We start from the raw sequence: 25,288 nt of genomic DNA on the forward strand, positions 1-25,288 counted from the left end.
AAACTCTGGCTTCCAGCATCTGTAGTCCTTACTGTGTCCATTTCACAATATTGCTTTGACTTTTATCCAGCATCAGGGCAAGATGTGCAGTCAATGTGATAAAGTCATAAATGTGACCTTAGAGTAAAGTACATCTAATTTTCCCTGTACTATTAATCATGCTGCAGTATAAGTTGGACATGTGGAGTCCTACAGCAACCAAATCTTGTTATACAATACAGATGGAATACAAGGAAGGTACAAAGATAACTGATGTGATCGGGACTAAACTCATATCATCTTTCCATGAAGGTTATTCATTTAGAAATTATGTTAGCAACCTATAAAAGACTTACACTGCTGTCTCCCGAGGAAAGCATGAAGTGCTGTCACCTCCCTACTTATTAATGCGCAACTAGATAAGATGAAATTGATGCCTACCTAACAAGCGTCAAGGCCCCTTGGTGAGATCAGCTAGACTTGGCTTGACTGCTGGCTCCTTTTGTGTGACAAACTTCATTTTCTGTTTATTTGTCTTTCTCACATTAGGGCTCAAAAGATCAAGGGATGTTTGATTACTTGCTCACACTCTGTTTCTCACGCTCCATGCAGGAGTTAGTACTTAGGTGATATATGTATAGATTCTTGCCTCTGTACTTGTTCATTTGCATTATTTTCACTTTATATAGACATTCTTCGCACAATATAATAATAAACAAACAATATGCGGAATATTAAAGTGTATGTACCAGATGGGCAGGGTTACAAGTGCCTATTTTTGATATGTAGGCACTTTGCTGTTTTTTCCTTGATTGACACACATATGATTCATTCGTATGGAGTGGGTGAGGTGTGTAGAAAATTTTAAGGAGACATTTGGTAAGTACAGCAAGAACAACTTGTACTGATTAATGACTCTAACGTAGTAAAAAGTCTTCCAAGAACAAAATTTGACACAAAACCGTGAATAGAATAGGGCAGATAATGAAAAAAATGAAAGAGATAGGTTTTAAGAAGCGTATTGAAAGAGAAGAGGATGAAAAGAGAGGTTTAAGGAGTGGATTTCAGAACTCAGAGTGCGGGCAGCTGAAGATGTGGCTGAAAATGGTAGGCTGATTAAAATCAAGGATAAAGAGCATGTTAGAATGTGAGAAGCAAAGATTTCCTGGAGATTTTGCAGGGCTGGAGGATATTAAAAAGATAGGGAGGGGTACAAATACATGAGGGAGGGAGAAAGGCAATGAGAATCAGTGTTCCGTGTAATTTTTTATGCTGTCACGAGGACTTCCGAGGTCGGTGTGTAGCAGCAGCTTCTGGAAGTGGGAGCAATGTGTAGCCTCTCCTGTTGACATACACAGAGCTTCCCAGCGACTGCTGAATGTTGGTGGGAATGCATGAGGAAGAAAAGAACAAAAGGATATGCAGATGGGATTAGTTGGAGTAGGTGGGACCATGACCAGCTGCAATTCCCCTCCAAGCCAGTCACCATCCTGACTTGGAAATATATCGCTGTTCCTTCAGTACTACAGGGTCAAAAATCCTGGAATTCCCTTCCTAACAGCAATGCTACAGTTCCTATACCAAATGGATTGCTGCTGTTCATGAAAGCAGCTCATCCCCACCTTCTCACAGGTAATTAGGAAATGCCAATAAACACTGACTCAGCCAGTGACACCTAGATGCCATGAATGAATAAAAAAAAGTGCAATCAGGAGGGGGATCACAACGTGTGAAGCTGGATGAACACAACAGGCCAAGCAGCATCTTCGGAGCACAAAAGCTGACGTTTCGGGCCTAGACCCTTCATCAGAGAGGGGGATGGGGAGAGGGCTCTGAAATAAATAGGGAGAGAGGGGGAGGTGGACCGAAGATGGATAGAGGAGAAGATAGGTGGAAAGGAGAGTTGCAGTGGGAGAGAGATTCCCTGAGGTTGGTCGGAGGGAGGAGGGTAACTTCTTCAGGTTAGGCATCCCTGGAAGAGGCTTCGCAGAGGCTTCCCTCCGGACCAACCTCAGGGAATCTCTCTCCCACTGCAACTCTCCTCTCCACCTATCTTCTCCTCTATCCATGTTCGGTCCACCTCCCCCTCTCTCCCTATTTATTTCAGAACCCTCTCCCCATCCCTCTCTCTGATGAAGAGTCTAGGCCCGAAAAGTCAGCTTTTGTGCTCCTAAGATGCTGCTTGGCCTGTTGTGTTCAACCAGCTTCACACTTTGTTATCTTGGATTCTCCAGCATCTGCAGTTCCCATTATCTCTGATCGCAATCAGGTGGGGGATTCTGGCTGATATTTTCTTTTTTACTCAGCTCTGAAACATTGGCAACTTCAGAATATGTGGACCCAGATGGTTCATTCAGCAATGACCCCCAGGAACAGAACCTGGAACAATTGCAGTTTGTTTGGCACAGCGCCACACTGGGCAGTACATTCACCAATCTCAGCCACCAGCAATATTTTGCTATTACTCTAGCCTAGAAATGACTCAGCAAAGTCAGCAAATGAACATATGATGTGTCTGTAATGACATTGCTCACTCCACTGATTTAATAAGGCTGTTAACTGATTTCAAATAAATGATAAAATGGTAGGCAGAGCAACACCTTGTGAATGAGTTCCATACATCCATTAACATTGCTGGCGCTGATTTTTAGGTTGCATATTAGAGTTTTCAGTCATGTCCAATCACTGACATGCTGCTCCAAAAGTGTAGCTGCAACACCATCATTTTGAGCAGTTCAAGTGTGGCAAAAGTCCAAACATGTGCTGCAACCTTTCACAGATCAATCTTTATAATGATACATATGTTTGGCAGTGAAATAGTATCAGTAAATTGTTGGCTGCGCCTCTCATGCCCAAGAATCTAGTTAATGTATAACGTCTGAAAATGAGATAGAAAACTCTGATCATTTTATACTCTGATTCTGTTGCAGATTTGACAGAGCATTACCGTCCTAATTTTTTTTAAAAATTGAAGTTATTTACAGATTGGTGAAAGGATGTGTAATATAAAGCAGCCATTCAGGGGTGGGGGACAAACTAGAATGAAGGATTTCATTAATCTGCTTTTAAGGAGAAAAGGATTTTCTGAAGGATGCGTCATCTGCTTTACTGGCTATCGTGAATCAGATTCAGAAGGCTGTGAGCAGTGAGGCCCTGCCTGCCCTATCAGGCTAATGTAAATGATCCAACAGCAAGTACGACAAGTGCAGCAGGTGAGTTCTGCCCAGTGTTGTTGGAGTGAATATCTGGTCATTGTCTCATTGCTTTTTGTGGGAAAATTTAGGGTAATTCAGTCAGTCACTTAGGGAGGCAGAATTGTGCCCCAATGTTAGTTACTACTTTAGGAGACGAAATAGAGGTAAAATACCATGCTTCCAACATTACAGAATCATAGAATTCCTACAGAGTGGAAGCAGGCCATTTGGCTGATCAAATCCACAATGGCCCACCTCCCTACCTTAACCCTGTAACCCTGCATTTCTCATGTCTAATCCAGCTAGCTACCATAGGCAATTTAGTATGGCCAATCCAACAAACCTGCACATCTTTGGGCTGGCAGTGTATCAGGTGGTATATTTTTAAAGGTAGCTTTAAAGCCTTCTGGGTCATTGGAGGTTGTGTCAGACCTTATATGAATTCAAATCTTCCTTTCAACCAAAGATTAATTGTTCCCAAGGTGACACTTTTGATTGAATCCAACAAGTACCATTGAAAAATAATCCAGAGTTTGTGGCTTTGGACCAATCTAAAAATCCTTTGTTTTCGCAATGTTTTCAATCAAATTGCCAGCCGTCATTTAGATGGATTCAGAAAATAAAGTGTGAGAAAATAAATACGCCAATGAAAATTCATTTGGCGGATCTCAATCTGTAGAGAGGTAAACAAAGTTTAGCCGTGCTACAACAACAGGAGCTTGTATTTATGTAGCATCTTTATCATCATCAAACCTTGCAAGGTGCTTCACGGGAGTAAAATCAGGCAAAATCTAACAGTTGTTGAGATGTTAGGCCAGCTTGAAAGCTGGCAGTGCTGTTTCTAAAGTCAAATTCACCAATCTCAGACTGATCAAAATGGAGAGAGGGAAAATCTAATTGAATTACAGGCTAGTTGCCTTATGTCATAGCTTATACTCCACAAAAAGCACTGATATTCAACTCTATAGAATACTGTATTAAAACTCAGTTACTGACCCTCAAACCATTAAGGCATACACGGAAGAGGTCTCCACCCTAAGCAGAGATGATTTTTCTTGCAGTCCTTGTCATGCTTAAACAGAAGTATCAATATGGTTTTAGAGTAGATTTGTAGCTCAGGTTGTGTATGTTGTGGTTGGTTGGCTCGCCGAGATGGGTTGTTATTCCGCGGACGTTTCATTACCCTGCTGGGTAACATCATCAGTGCAGCATCCAATGGTGTCTGTTGTGTTGGATTACCTCATTTCCAGTTTTCCTTTGCCAAAAATATATATATGGGTTCTAGTTCTATGTGTTTATTGATGGCTTTCTTAGTGGAGAACCAGGCCTTTAGGAATTCCTGTGGTTGTCTCTGCTTTGCCCGTGCTGGGATCCTAGTGTTATCCCAATCGAACTGGTGGTTGTCCTTATCCATGTGGATGGAGATGAGTGAGTATGGGTTGTGTCTTTTTGTTGCCAATTGATGTTCATGTACCCTTGTGGTTAATCTCCTTCCTGAGTCCAATGTAATATTTATCGCAGTCTCTGCAGGGAATCTTGTATATGGCATTGGTCCTGTCCATTGTGGGTAGTGGGTCTTTGGATCAGGTGAGCAGTTGGCGTAGGGTTGATGTGGGTTTGTATGCTACTCTGATGCCCAGTGGTCATAGGAGTCTTATGGTCAGTTCAGATGTGTTCCTGATGTAAGGTAGTGTGATGAGTGTGTCGGGGCATGTAGCATCTATGGAGAATAATGTAACATACCACATCGTCCTGGTGTCGCTCGTCATATAGGCATCTTCTGACCCAGTTTTTTGGGTATTCGTTTTCTTTTCCTCTTTGGTGAATCTGATCCTGGTGAGGGTGCTGTCTCCTCTAGTTTGGTCCGTTGAATAATGATGAAGGAGTTGTCTAATTGCGTATCCATAGTTTTGGTTGGATTAGCAGAAGGGCCACGTTTTTGAGTCTCTGCATCACCACTTCAGCTATTAGTCCAGAGACAGGCGATCCCATAGGTGTCCCATTGATCTGTTCAAATATCTGGCCATTAAAGATGAAGTGGGTGGTGAGGCATAGGTCCAGTAGCTTCGGCATGTTACCTGTGGAGATGGTATCACTGGGGTCTTGTTCTTGTTTTAGTAGTGTTGTCAGTGGTTCTCTTGCTAGTGGTATGTATCGGTGTGAACAGGGGAGTAACGTCAAATGATACCATGGTCTTGTTGTCATCTATTCTTAAGTCCTTGATGGAATTCCTAGAGGCCTGGTTCTCCACTAAGAAAGCTGATAAACACATAGAGCTAGATCCATATACATTCCATTGCGAAGGAAAACCGGAGTGAGATAATCCAGCTCAACAGACACCAGAGTTTAAATAACAGGCGGGAAAACACAACGGTGCTTCATTGGAGGCTGCACTGATGATGTTACCCAGCAGGATAATGAAACGTCTGCGGAACAATGACCAAGCTCGGCGAGCCAGCCAACCATAATACAAGTAACAATACTTAAGTGACTTCATAGTATACAGTAAACATGTCTGTAACATCAACTGGTAATGCCTTCACTTGTTTCCACCATTGGTGCATCTTTTTTTCATACTGAGTCAGGCAGAACATCTCCAATACTCTCGTCACCAGCACCGACCTCATGATTCAAACTCATGTGAAACCCTGTCCCTGCATTCTATCAAATATTATATACCATGAATCCAATTTCACATCTTCCATTGAGTTTGCACCTCTAATTCATTGAATTCAAAATTGTTGTCCGAGTTTGCAAATCTGTCCACTGATTCATCTCAATTTGATCTTTACAAATCCTCCAGCTCCACATGTCAGTGTATATCTTGCATTCATCTGATTCTAACATCTGCAGCTGCCTCTCTCTGAACTCTCATGATGAAGAAGTCATGTTTTTGGACATGAAATCATGAAGAAGTCAAGTGTTTGGGCCCAGGGTTCTCAAATTCTTTCTGGAAATTTTGCCATACACTCAGTCACACAGCACAGAAACAGATCCTTCGGTCCAACTCATCAACACTACGGGACACCCCAATCTGACCTAGTTCCATTTGCCAGCATTTGGTCCATATCCTTCTGACCTCTTCCATGTCAAATACCCATTCAGATGCCTTATAAATATTGTAATTATACCTGCCTCCACCACTTCCTCTGGCAGCTCATTCCAAACATGCAACATCTTCTGCGTGAAGAAGTTAGTTTTCAGATCCTTTTTAAATATTTTCCCTCTCACCTTAAACCTATGCCCTCTAGCTTTGGACTCCCCCACCCTGGGAAAGAGACCTTAGCTATTCACCCTATTCATGCCCCTTATGATGTAATAAACCTCTCTAAGGTCACCTCTCAGTCGCCGATGCTCCAGGGAAAAAAGGCACAGCCTATTTAGCCTCTCCCTGTAGCTCAAACACTGCAGCCCTGGCAACATCTTTGTAAATATTTTCTGCACCCTCTCAAGTTTAACAACATCCTTCCTATAGAAGGGCAGCCAGAATTGTACACAGTATTCCATAAGTGACCTCCCAATGCCCTGGACTGCTGCAACATGATATCACAAATCCTATACTCAATGTTATGATCAATGAAGGCAAGCTTGCCAAATGCCTTCATCATCATCCTGTCTACCTGCAACTCCACTTTCAAGGAACTATGCGCCTTCACCCGTAGGTCTCTTTGTTTGGCAACAGTCTCCAGGGCCCTACGGTTAACTACATAAGTCCTGCCCTGGTTTGCCTCATCAAAATGCAACTCCTCACATTTATCTAAATTAAACTCCAACTGCCCATCTGATCAAGTTTGTGTTGTTCTCTGAGATAATCTTTTTCACTATCCGCTACATCATCTATTTTGGTGTCATCTGCAAAGTTACTAACCAAGATAATAAAATGTGAGGCTGGATGAACACCGCAGGCCAAGCAGCATCTCAGGAGCACAAAAGCTGACGTTTCGGGCCTAGACCCTTCATCAGAGAGGGGGATGGGGTGAGGGTTCTGGAATAAATAGGTAGAGAGGGGGAGGCGGACCGAAGATGGAGAGAAAAGAAGATAGGTGGAGAGAGTATAGGTGGGGAGGTATGGAGGGGATAGGTCAGTCCAGGGAAGACGGACAGGTCAAGGAGGTGGGATGAGGTTAGTAGGTAGATGGGGGTGCGGCTTGGGGTGGGAGGAAGGGATGGGTGAGAGGAAGAACAGGTTAGGGAGGCAGAGACAGGTTAGACTGGTTTTGGGATGCAGTGGGTGGAGCGGAAGAGCTGGGCTGGTTGTGTGGTGCAGTGGGGGGAGGGGACGAACTGGGCTGGTTTAGGGATGCGGTGGGGGAAGGGGAGATTTTGAAACTGGTGAAGTCAACATTGATACCATTAGGCTGCAGGGTTCCCAGGCGGAATATGAGTTGCTGTTCCTGCAACCTTCGGGTGGCATCATTGTGGCACTGCAGGAGGCCCATGATGGACATGTCATCTAAAGAATGGGAGGGGGAGTGGAAATGGTTTGCGACTGGGAGATGCAGTTGTTTGTTGCGAACTGAGCGGAGGTGTTCTGCAAAGCGGTCCCCAAGACTCTGCCTGGGAACCCTGCAGCCTAATGGTATCAATGTTGACTTCACCAGTTTCAAAATCTCCCCTTTCCCCATCGCATCCCTAAACCAGCCCAGTTCGTCCCCTCCCCCCACTGCACCACACAACCAGCCCAGCTCTTCCCCTCCACCCACTGCATCCCAAAACCAGTCCAACCTGTCTCTGCCTCCCTAACCTGTTCTTCCTCTCACCCATCCCTTCCTCCCACCCCAAGCCGCACCCCCAGCTACCTACTAACCTCATCCCACCTCCTTGACCTGTCCGTCTTCCCTGGACTGACCTATCCCCTCCCTACCTCCCCACCTATACTCTCTCCACCTATCTTCTTTACTCTCCATCTTCGGTCCGCCTCCCCCTCTCTCCCTATTTATTCCAGTTCCCTCTCCCCATCCCCCTCTCTGATGAAGGGTCTAGGCCCGAAACGTCAGCTTTTGTGCTCCTGAGATGCTGCTTGGCCTGCTGTGTTCATCCAGCCTCACATTTTATTATCTTGGATTCTCCAGCATCGGCAGTTCCCATTATCTCTAAGTTACTAACCATATCTTCTATATTCACATTCAAATCATTTACATAAATGACCAAAAGCAATGGGCTGATCCTTGTGGCACACCATTGCTTGCAGGTCTCCAGTCAGAAAAACAACCCTGCACCACCACCTTCCTTCAAGCCAACTTTGTATCCAATTGGCTAGCTTACCCCCTCCCTTACCCCCGCGATGCCATGTGGTCTAACCTCACTAACCAGTCTCCCCAACAGAACCTTGTGAAAGGCTTTGCTGAAGTCCAGATAGACAACATCAACCATTCTACCTTCAACATCTTCTTTGTCACCTCTTTAAAAATTTAAACAAGTTCGTCAGACATGATGTCCCATGTTGACTTCCCCAAATCAGTCCTTGCCTTTCCAAATACATTTAAATCGTATCCTTCAGAATCCTCTCCAACAACTTACTTACTACGAATGTAAGGCTCACTGGTCTATTGTTCCCTGGCTTTTCTTTACCGCCTTTGCTAAATAATGTCACCACATTTGCCACCCTTCAGTCTTCTGGAACCTCACCCACTGCTATCAATGAAATATCAGTAAGGGGCCCAACAATCTCTTCACTAGCTTTCCACAGACGTCTGGGAAATACCTGACCAGGTCCTGGGGATTTATCTACTTTAAGACCTCCAGCACCTCCTCTTCTATGATATGAACTCTTTTTAAGACATCACTATTTATTGCCTCAAGTTTTCTAGCTTCCATGTCCTTCTCCACAATAAATACTGATGCAAAATATTTGTTTAATATCTTACCCATCACATAAATGGCCACGTTGATTTTTAAGGGGCCCAATTTTCTCTGTAGTTACGCTATTGCCCTTAATGTATTTGGATTCTCCCTAACTCTACTTGCCACAGCAATCTCATGTCCCCTTTTTGCCCTCCTGATTTTCCCCTAAGTATACTCCTCCGGCCCTTGTATTCTTCTAGGAATTCACTTGAACCCAGCTGTCTATACCTGATATATACCTCCTTATTTTTCTTGACAAGAGTGTCAATTTCTCAAGTTATCCAGTGTTCTTTACACATACCAGCCTTGTCCTTCACACTAACAGGAACATACTGTCTCTGGACTCTTGTTATCTCATTCTTTAAGGCCTTCCATTTCCCAAACATCCTTTTGCCTGTAAAGTCTCCCCCAAGTAACTTTTGAAAGTTCCTGTCTAATACCATCAAAATTAGCCTTACCCCAATTTAGAACTTTAAATTATTGATCAGTTCTATCCTTTTTCAGAACTATTTTAAAACTAATAGAAAAAATTGTCACTGTAAGAGCTGCTACTTTTTTGAGGTATTTTTGGTGTTGGAGTTGATTTCCTTGAAATCTGGGGGCAGTAATTACTGTTTTATAAGCTGTTGCATTGTTTTGGAACTTGGGAAAAAAAAATCAGATCAATGGCACTTTAAAAATGAGGAAGAGAGACAAAGCAGTGACCACACTGGAAGTGAAACAAACGAAGAAGTAAACTTGCACAGATGTTTGACTAGACAGTGAACTTCCACAGCTGACTGCCCCTGCTGTTTACCTTCAAGTATCTTTGGACATTGGAATTTGTCTAAGAAAAATAAACAAACAGCAAAATTCATAGCTGACCTTGGAGAAATCCGTGTGGGGGAAGCTCACAGCAGGGGACAGGCTAAGTGGCTACTTTTAAAATAATGACCTTACTTGTTGTTTTGTAAATCTACAACAGTTGAGTGGGTTCTTTGTTGATTATATGTTTTTGCTGAGATCTATCGATTAAACTTTAAAAATATAAAGCACAGGTACTAAGTTAGCCTGGAGCAGTGTTTTTAGAGCAGTAAGACTGCTATTTTCTGGGCCTGAAGATTGTTAAAGTGTCCTTTAGAAGAGTGAGACAACACAGTGTGGAGCTGGAGGAACACAGCAGGTCAGACAGCATCAGAGGAGCAGGCAAGTTGATGTTTAGGGTTGGGACCCTTCTTCAGAAACGGGCTGAAGAAGACTCCCGACTTGAAACGTCAACTTTCCTGATTCTCTGATGCTACCTGACCTGCCGTGATCTTCCAGCTCCACACTGTGTTGTCTCTGACCCAACATCTGCAGTTCTTACTATCTTTAGCAGAGTGATGTGCTCTTCCTTTCGGATGTGGGAGATTAGGGAAGGTTTCTATGTTACTGATGATTATGTCTGCAGGAAGTTCTGAGGGTCACCGGTCTTGAAACATTAACTCTGATGTTTTCTTCACAGATGCTGCCAGACCTGCTGAGCTTCTCCAGCAACTTCTGTTTTTGTTTCTGTGGGAAGTGTGTTTAGTTACGAATCCTATTGGATCTCATTGGATCGGTTAGAACAGCACTTAGAGGCAGTTAGGAATTTACAGGAGCTAGGGGGTGTGATGAATGGAAGTTGCAGGAAGGGAGAAAAACCGCAGATACAGTCAGGTAGCCGGGTTACCTCCAGGAAAGATAGGAGAGGAAGGCAGGTAATGCAGGTGTTCCCTGTGGCTATCCCTGTCTCAAACAAGTATGCTGTTTTTGAAAATGCAGGGGATGATGGACTCTCAGGGTTTCTTGTACTGAGACTGGCTCTAGTGTAACAAGGGGTATGTTAGGTTCCAAGTGATTGATTGTTATAGGGGACTCTCTAGTCAAAGGCACAGACAGACATTCTGTGGTCAACAGCAAGACTTCAGAATGGTGTGCTGGTGCCAGGATCAAGGAGATCGCAGAGAGGGTGTAGAATATTCTCAAAGGGGTGTGGGACCAGCAGGAGGTCATTGTACACACTGGAACTAATGACAAATAAAGAGAAAAGGATAAGATTCTGAGGAGAGAATATAGGAAGTTAGGCAGGAATTTAAAAAGGAAGTCCTTGAGGGTAGTAATATCTGGATTACTCCTGTTGTCATGAGCTAATGAGGATAGGAATTGGAGGATACAGCAGATGAATGTGTGGCTGAGGGGCTGGTGCAGGGGAGAAGGATTCACATTTTAGGATCACTGGAGTCTCTTCTGGGATAGATGTGACCTGTATATGAAGAACAGATTGCATCTATGTTGGAAGGGGACTAATATACTGGCAAGAGATTTGCTAGGTCACTTGGGAGGATTTACACTAGTAAGGTGGTGGCAGTGGAGGGAGCCAGGGAGATAGTGAGGAAAGAGATCGGTCCGAGACTGGTGCAGTTAGGAAAAGGAGCAAATCAAACAGTCAGATCAGGCAGGAACAAAGCAGGGAATGAGAATGGCCTGATAAATTAAACTGCATTTATTTCAATGCAAGAGGCCTAACAGGTAAAGCAGATGAACTCAGGCCATGGTTGGGAACATTGGACTGGGATGTCACAGCGATTACAGAGACGTGGCTTAGGGATGGACAGGACTGGCAGCTTACTGTTCCAGGGTATGGATTCCATAAGAAGGATGGAACAGGGGCAAGAGAGGAGGGGGAGTGGTGTTTTTTTTAGAGATAACATTACGTCTGAATTTAGGGAGGATATTCCTTGGATTATGTCCAGGGAAGTTATTTGCGTGGAACTGAGAAATGAGAAAGGGATGAGCACCTTATTGAGTTTGTACTAAAGGCTTCCTAAGAGTTAGCAGGAAATTGTAAACTTGTAAGGAGATCTCAGTTATCCGTAAGAATAATAGGGTTGTTATGGTCGGGGATTTTAATTTTCCAAATATTGACTGGGACTGCCATAGTGGTAAGGGCTTGGATAGAGAGGAACTTGTTAATTGTGTACAAGAAAATTTTCAGATTCAGTATGTGGATGTACCTACTAGAGAAGGTGCAAAACATGACCAGCTCTTGGGGAAATAAGGTAGGGCAGGTGACTGACATGACAGTGGGGAACCACTTTGGGGTCAGTGACCATAATTCTATTAGTTTTAAAATAATGATGGAAAAGGATAGACTTAGTCTAAAAGTTAAAGTTCTAAATTGGGAAGGGCAATTTTGACATTATTAGGCAAGAACTTTCAAAACTTGTCAATACAGTGTGGAGCTGGAGGAACAAAACAGGCCCGAAGAAGGGTCCCAACCTGAAACATCGACTTACCCTGCTCCTCTGATGCTGCCTGACCTGCTATGCTCCTCCAGCTGTCCAATGTGTTGACTCTGACTCCAGCATCTGCAGTTCTTGCTATGTCCAAACTTGATTGGGGATGGATGTTTGCAAGTCAAGAGATGGCTGGAAAATGGAAAGCCTTCAAAAATGAGATAACGAGTGACCTGAAACAGTACATTCCTGTTGGGGTGAAGGGCAAGGCTGGTAGGTGTAAGGAATGCTGGGTGACTACAGAAATTGAGGTTTTGATTTACAATAAGAAGGAAGCATATGTCAGGTACAGACAGCAGAGATCGAGTGAATCACTATAAGAGTTTAAAGGCAGTAAGAGTATACTTAAGAGGGATATCAGGAGGGCAAAAAAGGACGTGAGATAGCTCTGGCATATATGATTAAGGAGAATCCAAAGAGATTCTAGAAATACATTAAGGACAAAGAGTAACTGGGAAGACTGCCTATGTGTTATACCCCAGGAGTTGGGGGAGATACTAAACAAATATGCTGCATCTGTGTCTACTGTGGAGAAGGATATGGAAGATAGACAGCATGGGGAAATAAGTAGCTCCATCTTGAAAAATGTCATATTGCAGAGGAGGTGGTGTTGGACATCTTAAAACACATAACGGTGGATAAATCCCCAGGACCTGATCAGGTGTATCCTAGAACTCTGTAGGAATCTAGAGAATTGACTGCTGGGCCCCTTGCTGAGATATCTGTATCATTGATAGCCAGAGGTGAGGTGCTGGAAGACTGGAATTTGGCTAATGTGGTGCCACTATTTAAGAAGAGTGGTGAGTAAAAGCCAGGGAACTATAAACTGGTGAGCCTAACATCAGTGATGGGTAATTTGTTGGAGGGAATCCTGAGGGATAGGATTAACATGGATTTGGAAAGATACGGACTAAATAGGGATAGTCAGCATGGCTTTATGCACATGAAATTGCGTCTCACTAACTTGACTTGAGTTTTTTGAAGAAGTAACGAAGAGGATTGATGATGGCAGAGCGGTGGATTTGATATATATGAACTTCAGTAAGACGTTCAACAAAGTTCCTCATGGTAGACTGGTTAGCTAGATTAGATCACATGGAATACAGGGAGAATTTGCCATTTGGATACAGAACTAGCTCGAAGATAGAAGACAGAGTGTGGTGGTGGAATGTTACTTTTCAGACTGGAGGCCTGTGACCAGCTGTGTCTCAAGAATTCGTGCTGGGTCCATCTCTTTTCATAATTTATATAAATGATTTGAATGTGAACATAGAAGTTATAGTTAGTAAGTTTGCAGCCGACACCAAAATAGGTGGTGTAGTGCACAGCGAAGAACGTTACCTCACAGTACAACAGGATCCTGAACAATTGGGCCAAAGGGCCAAGGAGTGGCTGATGGAGTGTAATTTAGATAAATGGGAGGTGCTGCATTTTGGAAAGGCAAACCAGGGCAGGACTTATACGCTTAATGGTGAGGTCCTGGGGTGTGTTGCTGAACAAAGAAACCTTGGAGTGCAGGTTCAATGTTCCTTGAAAGTGGAGACGCAGATAGACAGGACAGTGAAGAAGGCATTTGGTATGCTTACCTTTATTGGTCAGTGCATTGAGTGTAGGAGTTGGGACGTCATATTGCAGCTATACAGGATATTGGTTAGGCCACTTTTGGAATAGTGTGTGCAATTCTGGTCTCCCTGCTATAGGAGGGACATGGTAAAACTTGAAAGGGTTTGGAAAAGATTTATGAGGATGTTGCCAGGGTTGCAGGATTTGAGTTACAGGGAGAGGCGGAATAGGCTGTATCTACTTTCCCTGAAGCGTTGGGCACTGAGGGGTGATCTTATAGAGGTTTATAAAATCACGAGGGGCATGGATAAGGTGAATAGATAAGGTCTTTTCCCCAGGGTGGGGGAATCCAAAACTAGAGGGCGTAAGTTTAAGGCGAAAAGGGAAAGATTTAGAAAGGACCTGAGGGGCAACATCTTGACACAGAGGTTGGTGCATGTACGGAATGAGCTGCCAGAGGAAGTGGTACAGGCTGGTATAATTACAACATTTAAAAGGCACCTGGATGGGTATGTGAATAGAAGGGTTTAGAGGAACATGGGCCAAATGCTGGCAAATGAAACGAGATTTATTTAGGATTTCTGATTGGCACAGATGAGTTGGGCTAAGGGGTTTTCCATGCTGGACAGCTCTGTGACTCTCACTCTAATTATACTCCCCCACTGACACCTCAGGTAACTTGCCCTGCCTGATTCCCCAACAGAAGGTCAAGTGTTGCTCCTTTTCTAGTAGGTACACTCATATATTGAAGAAGAAAATTTTCTCGTACACGCTTAACAAATTCCTCCCCATCTAAGCCCTTGACGCTATGATAGTCCCAGTCAGTGTTTGGAAAGTTAAAATCTCCTACCAAGACAACCCTATTTTTCTTACTGTTATTTGAGATCTCCTTAAATATTTACTTCTCAATTTCCTACTGACTGTTGGTGGGGTGGGGGCTATAATACAATGCTAACAAGGTGATCATCCCTTTCTTATTTTTAATTTTCATTTGGATAACTCACTGGATGATCTCCCAGGAACATCGTCCCTAATTCCCCCTCCTCTCATGCCTCCCTTTCTAAGCTTACGATAGAATCTATATCCTAGAACATGATGCTGCCAGTCCTGCCCCTTGCTGAGCCATGTTTCTGTATTAGCCATGATATCCCAGTCCTGTGTTCTCAACTATGCCCTAAGTACATCTGCCTTACCTGTCAGGCGTCTTGCATTGAAGTAAATGCAGTTTAATTGATCAGTCTTACCTCATTCTCTGCCAAGGTTTTGTCTGACTTGACTATTAGACTTGCTCTCCTTATCTATTGTACCAGCCTCAGCCTTTTCTCTTTTTTTCATGGTTGCCACTGCCACCAAACCCCCCCACCCTGGCATTCCTAGTTTAAAGCCTCCCAGGTAGCACTAGCAAATTTTTTGTTACTCTCTCCTCACTGTTCTTTGACCTTGCCTTTGGTTAATTCTCCTAATCCCTTTACTACTACTTGGTTCCATTTCTGCCAGTACGAGGTACCCTGGGATGTTGTTGCCTTAAAGACACTACATACACACAAGTTGTAGTTATTTTGGAATGAATTACAATTTAAATATTGCCAGAAGGAGCTTTATGTCTGAAACATGTCCGAGGAATGACTGGAATTAGATTCCTTGAGGGGTGCTTTCAGCAGCAGGATCAATTTTTATTCAGAATCTTTAGAAATCTTAAGTTTTTAAATAAATAAACTTCTGAAAATGTTAACCCATGTTGAAGCCCGCTCCTACCAGCCTGAGTGGCCAATAGAATTGGTCTAAATTGTCCCTTTGCTCAGATCAGCATATTCAGCATGACCAGGAGTTTATCTTGAGGATGTTATGGCCATATAGTTTCTTATTACGTGGACATAACTTACTTCTTGCTCAATTAGTACAGTTGCTTCATCTATTTAAAAATATATGGTTGCTATGGAACTACTGATAAATAGGAATCAGATCCTGTGCAATAAAATGGTGGTTCAGGATAACAAACTTTATGATCCAACAACCAAGTCATGTTTTTTAAAGAAAAACATTATTTTTCAGACATGACCTGGGGAAGAAATTACTCCAGCTATGACAGGAAGCTCCTTCAAAGATGTCACACCACCTTAAAACAATCACAAAACAAACATGCATGGAATAGATAATTTAATGAGATGTTAGCATTTAAAAATCATAGCAATGTTAAAAATAAATGATGTACAATACAAAGCATAATTTTAAATGAGAACTTGATTGCTAGATTTAACATAAGAACTGCAGATTTAAATAATAAGAAAATATTGACTGATATGTACAGACTTACAGATTATTGATACAGTTCATAAAAAAAACTTGAAAAGCAAAATTAAAATGTTAAAAGGATGTCTGATCGGAACAAAACAAAGTGGAAGGGAAGACACAATACTTATAGGGGGAATTGTGTCTTTTTGAGCTTCGATACAAGATTACTAATAGTCAGTTTTTAATCTCATTGCTCTGCCCATCCTTACATAGTAGCTGCTGGTTCTGTTGGAATCCAATTCTGTGCCATGTTAGTTATACTGAAGTTGTGAGTGAGGTAAGGAAATCATCCCAATGGTTCTTCATCTGAAATAGTAAAATGACAGGTTTTGTTTGGGTGCAAACCAAAACTGTTCAAATACAGTTAAAATGAAATTATTAAATCTATTAATATATTCAAGACCTTTTGCCTATGCACACACTAAATTTCACCATCCATATTTATAACAGAAAGTGCCTATGTGAACATGTCAGGCTGCAATCTCCCCTTCCTTCTATTAGAGGTGTACCACTGGCAGGAAACTGTAGATACAGTTTTTTTTGTTTTACAATTGCTTTAATGATGGTGAATGAACATTATAATGGCAGACCCCACATTTACTTGTTCACATTATCCCACATTTACATGGTAGCAGTCAGTTTGACATACTTAGCATTTACATAATTTTAATGTAAATTATACATTATAAATGTTCCAACTGTTATTCCAATCTTTGTACAAATGCACCTTGAGATAGTTATATATAAGAGACTTTGAAGCAAAGTGGCCAGAGTGCAGAGTGATGCAGGATTGAATGTGGCCGCTGCATACCTAGTGTACCTTATTCCATGGGTTGCAGACAGATTCTATCCTAATTTCCATTGTTAAGCTGTTTTTTTTTACATAATCATGGATAAGGTCTGTTGGTTGAGTGCTCTGATTCCAAAAAAAAGTCACTGATTTTCTCTTTTGTGTCAGTACCTATTCCATTATATATAATTATAAAATGGTATTCATACTACAGAATAAGACTATGCAGTAAAAGCATGGAAATGCAAATAACTAATTGGATAGTGCTTCCAAAGTGGTCTGAGGTGCCTTCTCTGTTGTACCATTCTATCAGTTTGTCTAAGTGTCACAACCATTGAATGACACATAAATGTTTACTGTGATAATTAACCTGACTCCAAAATACAGTATATTTGTATTATTGCAGCTTTGCACTTGGATCTTAAAACACAAAAATTATTTGACTTCTTCTGTGTTCTGAATAGGAAACAATTTGTGATATTATTGGTTGGTGACATCAAATGCATAAAGTACCTCTCTCATGTGACTTGCACTACCAAGAAGGATAATAACAGCTAAACTATGGGAACACCGCCATGTCCAAATTCTCCTCTAAGTTTCAACTTATCCTGACACTCACATATACTGCCCTTACTTCATCACCGTTGGGCAAAAATCCTAATATTCTCCTCCTTAACATCATAGTGGGGACACTGCCACAACAAGGACTGCAGAGGTTCAAGATGAGATGCGCAATAAACGTAGCCTTGCCAGAGTTCCCTAAATTTCAAGAACAACCTGCATTTATATTCTTTTTGAGTTATCTGCACTTATACATTCATGTTGTGGTCTGGAGCTATGCATTATGATGGTAAAGGATCCAACTTACCTTCATCACTTGGATGACCAGGAATATCTTCTATTCTTCCCCACCTGCCACTGGTGTGTGTTGCAAGGATTTACAATGTGATACTCAACATATCTTGGCCATGTCATAAATGCATTCTCATGGCCATTAATTCCTGGAGTTTGACTTGAATTGGGAACGATAGGCTGAGAGCCAGGGACACTACCCTCTGTGGCATAATACTTACTTGCAACTGTATAGCACCTTTAATGAAGTAAAGTATGTCCAAGGTATTTAACATTGTTGTTGTCAAATAAAATGTGGTATCAAGTTGTATAAGGTGTTTTTTTCAAGGTGACTTGCAAAAATACAGTTGTGACATGAGGAAACGTATTTTATGTCACTAATTATGATTTGGTATGCACTGCCTGAAAGAGCAGTGATCACAGTCTCAATGATAATATTCAAAGGATATATGTAAATATATAAAAGAAAACTATTTACAAGGTTATTAGAAAACAATAGAGGTGGACTAATTGGGGAGGTCAACCAAAGACACAGGATTGGCTATATGGCTTCCTTCAATGTGATTGTATTAGATATTATTAAGACAAATATGCAAAAGAACTAATATATAAAAATTTGCAAAGGGCTTGTAACTGTTTGGCTGTGATACCCATTAGTGACACAATCCACTGGCCACTTAGAGGGCAGCTTGACATCAGTGATTCTATTATGAAGTGACCTCAGGAGAGAGAGGAAGTTGAAACCTCTGACTTCATCTGGAAAAGTTTGTAACTTTAACAACTCCCTAGATGCTGTCAAAATCTCTTTGTTAGTCAAGGAATCTAAAATATTTAAAGGTTCTGGGTCATCAACAATATCTGGCCTGAAAACTTTGAAGCTTTTTATACAAAGTCACTTGTTAGGCATATCAAAGGAGCAGTAGGAATTAGAAACTGCAAGAACTTCAGGACCTATCTAGACAATGTAACTTACAGAGGAAAGCATTTTTGTGAAGATAAAAACCACTTCAAAAAATCTTCAAAAGGATATTTCAGTTTGTTATGCTATCGTGGAAGCTAAGTGAGTTTATCAAGTATTTAGCTGAGCCTCACAAGCTAATGAAACCCAGGCTTCACCCACAGTCTGCACTTGAGCTGGTTAATCTCAGGTAAGGCAGCCTGTGCATGACACTGGATCTCAGTGTCTTGACAGCCATCCAGGATCATCCTCTAGGAAGTCTGCACATGGCCAGAAAGAGTTGATTTGGCAGTAATGCCCCTTGATAAAATAATTTTTCTATGTTCACGGTCGAGGCTCTAATATAAATAATGACCACTTAAACAAGGTTCCTGAAGGGACATCCCTCCCCCGACACCCATAAAAATCTGCAGTCAGCAGGAGGGAGGGTGGGACAATCTTCATCAAAATAGTTTTATGGATCACAGGCATACATGAATTATGTTGCCATGGTAACAACTCCAGATAATTTAACTGGTTACAGGCAGATGGCTATGCATGCTGCAGGACACTAAAAAGCCAGAAATGGTGAAAATGACTCCATTAAATTGGATATGAAATAATATGCCCACCTTCTATTGCGGTAGGTGTTTAGCTCTTCCTGAAGAACAGATGCCCTCTTCTGAAGGAAAGTTATCTAAGTATAAAAAATTTAAAATGTAAAATTAAATGTAAACGATTAATTAATAAACAAAATATTTTGAATGAAACAGGAAGGTTTCAGTGGTTTATGGTACCCAAACCTAGAATTGATATTATAATCGACTGTGCTGACAGTAGCAAACAAACACAGGGCTCCCAGCAGATGGGCCCTTATCCTTTCAAGAACAACTCTGTTTTTATGTAGTACAAGGCGGCATGGTGGTTCAGTAGTTAGCACTGTTGCTTCACAGTGCCAGGGACTCGGGTTAAATTCCACCCTCAGGCGACTGTCTGTGTGGAGTTTCTCCCTGTGTAGGCATGGGTTTCCTCTGGTTGCTCCAGTTTCCTCCGGTTGCTCCAGTTTCCTCCCACAGTCCGAAGATGTGCAGGTTAGGTAGCTTGGCCATGATAAATTGCCCATAGTGTTCAGGGATGTATAGATTAGGGGGATGGGTCTAGGTGGGATGCTCTGAGGGTTGGTGTGGACTTGTTGGGCCAAAGGGCCTGTTTCCACACTGTAGGGATTCTATGTTTATATATAATTGAAATATCCCATACAACTTATCCTCTAATTTTTTTTGTGCAGTGTGTGAACCATCTAAATTATTTTGCATGTCAATTAAAGGGACTGTCTTGTGAGATGCCTGTGTGGAGATGTTCATATTGCTGTACACTTTAGAGGGAACACTGACCACAGAAACAATATCAAGCAAAATACTGAGGTAGGTGATGGCCAAGTGGTAATTATCAGTTGACAATCAATTCAGACACAAACAGAAATTGCTGGAAACTGCCAGCAGGTTTGGCAGCATCTGAGTAGAGAAATCAGAGTTAACGTCTCGGTTCCAGTGACCTTTCTTCAGAAACGATGACAACTCAGAAAAAGTTATTTTTAATGCAGAAGATATGGTGGTGGAAGGAGATTATGAGTAAACTATAGGTGGAGATACAGCCCAAAGAGAGAGAAGGACAGTTGGACAAAGGAGTGAATAATGGTCAGCCTAGGAGAATGACTGGCTGCTAATGGGGGCTCTTAGTGGCTAACAATGGGATGTGTGAAATAGCAGAACATGTGATAACAAGGCCTGATGTTACGAAGTTGGGGTAAGAACATGGGAGAAGGTGCCTCGTGCTCGAAAATTGTTGAACATAATATTGAGTCCAGAAGGAAACAAGGTGGTGTGTTGAAGTGGCAGGCAACGGGAAGTTCCGGGTCTTTTTTGCAGATGGAATGAAAATGTTATGCAAAGTGGTCACCCAGTCCATGCTTCATTTCCCCAATGCAGAGGCGACCACATCGTGAGCAGCGAATGTAGTTGACTAGACTTAATGAAGTGCAGGCATAGCTGGAGGTATTAGAAATGGTGGGTAATGATCCAATGGGATGTCACCATCAATACATATTCCCCTCCCCTTCCCTCCCTTGTTACCCTTCTGCAAGGAACGCTCCCTCTGGGACACCCTTATCCATTCCTCCTTTGCTCACTGCTGCCAGAACTCTTAACTTTTTCCAGCAACTTTTGTTCTTGTTTCTTATTTCTAGCACCCTCAGTTCTTTGGCATTGTAATCAATCCAGAGATCAAGAAAATATTCTGGGATCCTGGCTTCATATCCCGCTATGAAAGATAGCAGAATTTAAATTCAATAATAAACTGGAAATAAGAATCTAATGATGACAATGAAACCATTGCCAATTGTCAGGAAAACTAGTTTACTAATGTTTTCTAAAGAAAGAAATTTGCTATCCTTACCTGGTCTGGCCTATCTGTGACTCCAGACCCACAGCAATGTGCTTGATTCTTAACTGCTCTCTGGGCAATTAGGGATGGGCAATAAATGCTGGTCTAGTCAGTGATACCCATATCCCATGAATGAACAAAAAAAAACTGGCACTGAGCTACAAAAAGTGATATTGGGACAGATGTCCAAAAGGCTTGATCAAGAAGTTATTTTTATGGAGTGATGTAAAGGAGGAAAGAGAAACCTACAGGATTGGGAAGGAAATTCCCAATTGACTACAGAATTCCCACAACCTCCATTTGTTGGCTAGATTAGCCTGGTAACCTGTTTTCGAAATGATATCGAGGTGCTGGTGTTGGACTGGGGTGGACGAGGTCAGAAGTCATACAATACCAGGTTTTGGTCAAACAGGTTTATTTGAAATTAGAAACTTTTGGAGTTCTATTCCTTCGTAATGTGAAGTGAAGAGACGCATACAGGCACAGATTTTATAGGCAGAGAGATCCAAGGATCATTCAAAGGGTGTGAGTGGAGTGTCAACGGGCTGAATACTAAGCCTCTGACGGTGATCAAAAGTGTCAGACAGTGTGAGTAATGTGTCAACAGCTGAATAGCCAGTGAAAGGATGACCCATGACCTGATTAACTGAGGCAGAGAGATAATTACAAAATATTGAAAATAAGGTGGTGCTGGAGACAAACCAAATGGCTGGAGTGACATGATAGGTACAAGACGCGCATGGCAAGAGTCTAATCAAAGTAACAAATAATCCAAAACTGTACAAACTAATTAAGGTCGAGAGATCATTATAAGTTATCAAGGTGATGGTGTCAAAACAGAGCAGTAAGGAAGATGTTACAGACACTGAACAGTATGGTGGGGTTACATGTAGTGTGGCATGAATCCAAGATCACAGTTGAGGCCGCCTTATTGGGTACGGAATTTAGCTATCAGTTTCCCCTCAGTGATTCTGTGTTGTGTACCTTGAAGGCCACTTGGAGGACATTTACCAAAAGATCGGAGGCTGAATGTCCTTGACCTCTGAAGTGTTCCAACTGGAAGAACATAGAACAGTACAGCACAGTACAGGGCCCTTCAGCCCATGATGTTGTGCTGAATGTTTACCCTAAACCTTAGGTCTTTCTAACCTCCACCGCTACCTTATACTATCATCCATATGCCTATCTAATAGCTGTTTAAATGGTCCTAATGAGGCCGACTCCTAATGAGGAAGGGAACATTCCTGTCTGGTGATTGTTGCACAGTGTCCATTCATCTATTGTCATAGCATCTGCAGAGTCTCACCAATATACCATGTCTCAGGGCATTCTTGCATGCAACGTATGAGGTAGATAACACTAGCTGTGTCAAATGAGTATCTGCTGTGTATGTGTTGGGTGGTGTTCCCATGTGACGGTAGTGTCCATGTCGAAGATCTGGCATGTCTTCGTAAAGGTTGTCATGGCAGGGTTGTGTGTAATCAGGGTTGGCCTGACGGCTGGATAGTTTGCTGCGAACAATGGACTGTTTATGGTTTGGTAGTTGTTTGAGGGCGAGAAATAGAGGTATAGTGATAATCTTGGCGTGATGTTCATCATTGATGACATGTTGAAGGCAGCAAAGAACATGATGTAGTTTCTCTGCACCAAGGATGTACTGGACAACGAAGGGCACTCAGTTCATTGTGTCCTGCTACCTAGAATAAAGCCGACCGACTCCCACAGCTACCTAGAATAAAGCCGACCGACTCCCACAGCTACCTAGAATAAATCAATGTCCATTTCAAGCCCACCAACTCCCACAGCTACCTAGAATACACCTAATCCCACCCAACTTCCTGCAAAAAATCCATCCCCTATTCCCAATTCCTTCGCCTCTGCCACATCTGCTCTGAGGATGAGGTATTTCACTCCCATATATCCCAGATGTCCTCGTTCTTCAAGGACCGCAACTTCCCCCCCCGCAGCGGTCGGGAACGCCCTCGATCATGTCTCCCGCATTTCCCGCAACACATCCCTCACACCCGGTCCCCGCAATAACTGCCAAAAGAGAATCCCCCTCCTCCTCACATACCACCCCACCAACCTCCGGATACAACGCATCATCCTCTGACACCTCCGCCATCTACAATCCGACCCCACCACCAAAGACATTTTTCCATCCCCATGCTTGTCTGCCTTCCGGAGAGACCACTTGAAATGGACATCGATTTATTCTCCGGGACTCCCTTGTTTGCTCCTCTCTCCCCTCCAACCCCACCACACCCAGCAGGAGGTGCTACACTTGCCTCCACACCTCCTCTCTCGCCCCCATCCCAGGCCCCAAGATGATGTTCCACATCAAGCAGATGTTCACCTGCACATCTGCCAATGTATACTGCATCTGCTGTTCCCATTGCGGCATCCTCTAAATTGAGGAAACCAAGCGGAGGCTTGGGAACCGCTTTGCAGAACACCCACGCTCGGTTTGCAATAAACAACTGCACCTCCCAGTCATGAACCATTTTAACGCCTCCTCCAATTCCTTAGACGACATGTCCATCCTGGGCCTCCTGCAGTGCCATAATGATGCCACCCTAAGATTGCAGGAACAGCAACTCACATTCCGCTTGGGAACCCTGCAGCCCAATGGTATCAATGTGGATTTCACAAGCTTCAAAATCTCTCCACTCCATTGCATCCCAAAACCAGCCCAGCTCGTCCCCGCCTCCCTAACCTGTTCTTCCTCTCACCCATCCCCTCCTCCCACCTCAAGCCGCACCTCCATTTCCTATCTACTAACCTCATCCCACCCCCTTGACCTGTCCATCCTCCCTGGACTGACCTATCCCCTCCCTACCTCCCCACCTATACTCTCCTCTCCACCTATCTTCTCCTCTCTCCATCTTCGGTCCGCCTCCCCCTCTCTCCCTATTTATTCCAGTTCCCTCCCCCCATCCCCCTCTCTGATGAAGGGTCTAGTCCCGAAACGTCAGCTTTTGTGCTCCTGAGATGCTGCTGGGCCTGCTGTGTTCATCCAGCCTCACATTTTATTATCTCGGTTGTGTCCTGTGTCTGTCTTCTGAGGAAGTTGTTGTGGTTTTTCACTGTGGCACCTGGGAACTGGCAATCAATGAGTTAAGCAACGTATTCTGTTCTTATAGGGGCACCCCTCAACAACTTTCAGTGTCCATCATGTTCTTCCTCATCCGAGCAGATCCTGTGTATATGCAGGATTTGTCCATAGGGGATGGTTTCTTTAACATGTTTAAGATGGAAGTTAGAGAAGTGCAACATTGAGAGATTATCTTTGCGCTTGCAGGAGAGTGAGGTACTGAGGTGTCTGTCCTTGTTGGAGATTCATTTGTTCCAGAATGAGACTGATTTTGAAGGGGAGCCCACACAAATCTGATGGTGAGATGAAATCTGTTGAAATCGTTGTATAGTTGTTTCAGTGATTTATTTGCCATGAGTCTAAAGGGAGAAAATATCATCAATGTATCTGGTAGATAGAGTTGGCTGGAGGTCGTGTGCAGCAAAGAAGTCTTGTTCCAACTTGTGCATGAAAATGTTGGCATATTGGGATGCACATTTGGTCTCCATGGCTGTTCTGTGTGTCTGGATGTAGAGTTGCTTGTCAAAGATGGAGACACTGTGGTTGAGGATAGGTGGCATGGTGATTCTGTGGTTTGCACTGCTGCCTCACTGCACCAGTGACCTGGGTTCGATTCCAGCCTTGGGCAATTGTCTGTGTGGAGTTTTCATGTTCTCCAAGTGCTTGTGCGGGTTTCCTCCAAGTGCTCAGGTTTCCTCCCACAATCCAAAGATGTGCAGGGTAGGTGGATTGGCCAAGCTGAATTGCCCATTTTAATTAAGGATGTATAGGTGAGGTGCATTAGCCATGGGAAATGAAGGGTTACAGGGATAAGGTGGGGAGATGGATCTGGTTCGGATTCTCTTTGGACTTGTTGGGCCAACTTGCCTGTTTCCACACTGAGTGGACTCTATGAAGAGGCTGAAGTGGATGAGTTGTAGGATTGGTGTTGAGTGCTGAGGCCGTTGGAGTGATGTCATCATCTTGGGGAACGCTGGTGTAGAGTGCTGAAATGTCCATTGTGAC

The 25,288-nt window shown here is 42.9% G+C and overlaps 1 protein-coding gene across 3 annotated transcripts in view; it reads right to left on the reverse strand.

Moving 5' to 3' along the window:
- Window positions 1-16,128: 16,128 nt before the first annotated feature.
- The window catches only part of cep112 (centrosomal protein 112), a 473,221-nt gene continuing 464,061 nt past the window's right edge, over window positions 16,129-25,288 (reverse strand). For all 3 annotated transcript variants that reach the window (XM_059653621.1, XM_059653619.1, XM_059653620.1), the window contains 2 exons: window positions 19,380-19,444; window positions 16,129-16,474 (listed from right to left, as the gene is read on the reverse strand). In XM_059653621.1, coding sequence (XP_059509604.1) covers window positions 16,471-16,474; window positions 19,380-19,444 — 69 coding nt within the window. In that variant the 3' untranslated portion in view covers window positions 16,129-16,470. The remainder of the gene's footprint in view (window positions 16,475-19,379; window positions 19,445-25,288) is intronic.

This window comes from Stegostoma tigrinum, chromosome 22 (genome assembly GCF_030684315.1).
Source record: "Stegostoma tigrinum isolate sSteTig4 chromosome 22, sSteTig4.hap1, whole genome shotgun sequence".
Classification (NCBI taxonomy): Eukaryota; Metazoa; Chordata; class Chondrichthyes; order Orectolobiformes; family Stegostomatidae; genus Stegostoma; species Stegostoma tigrinum.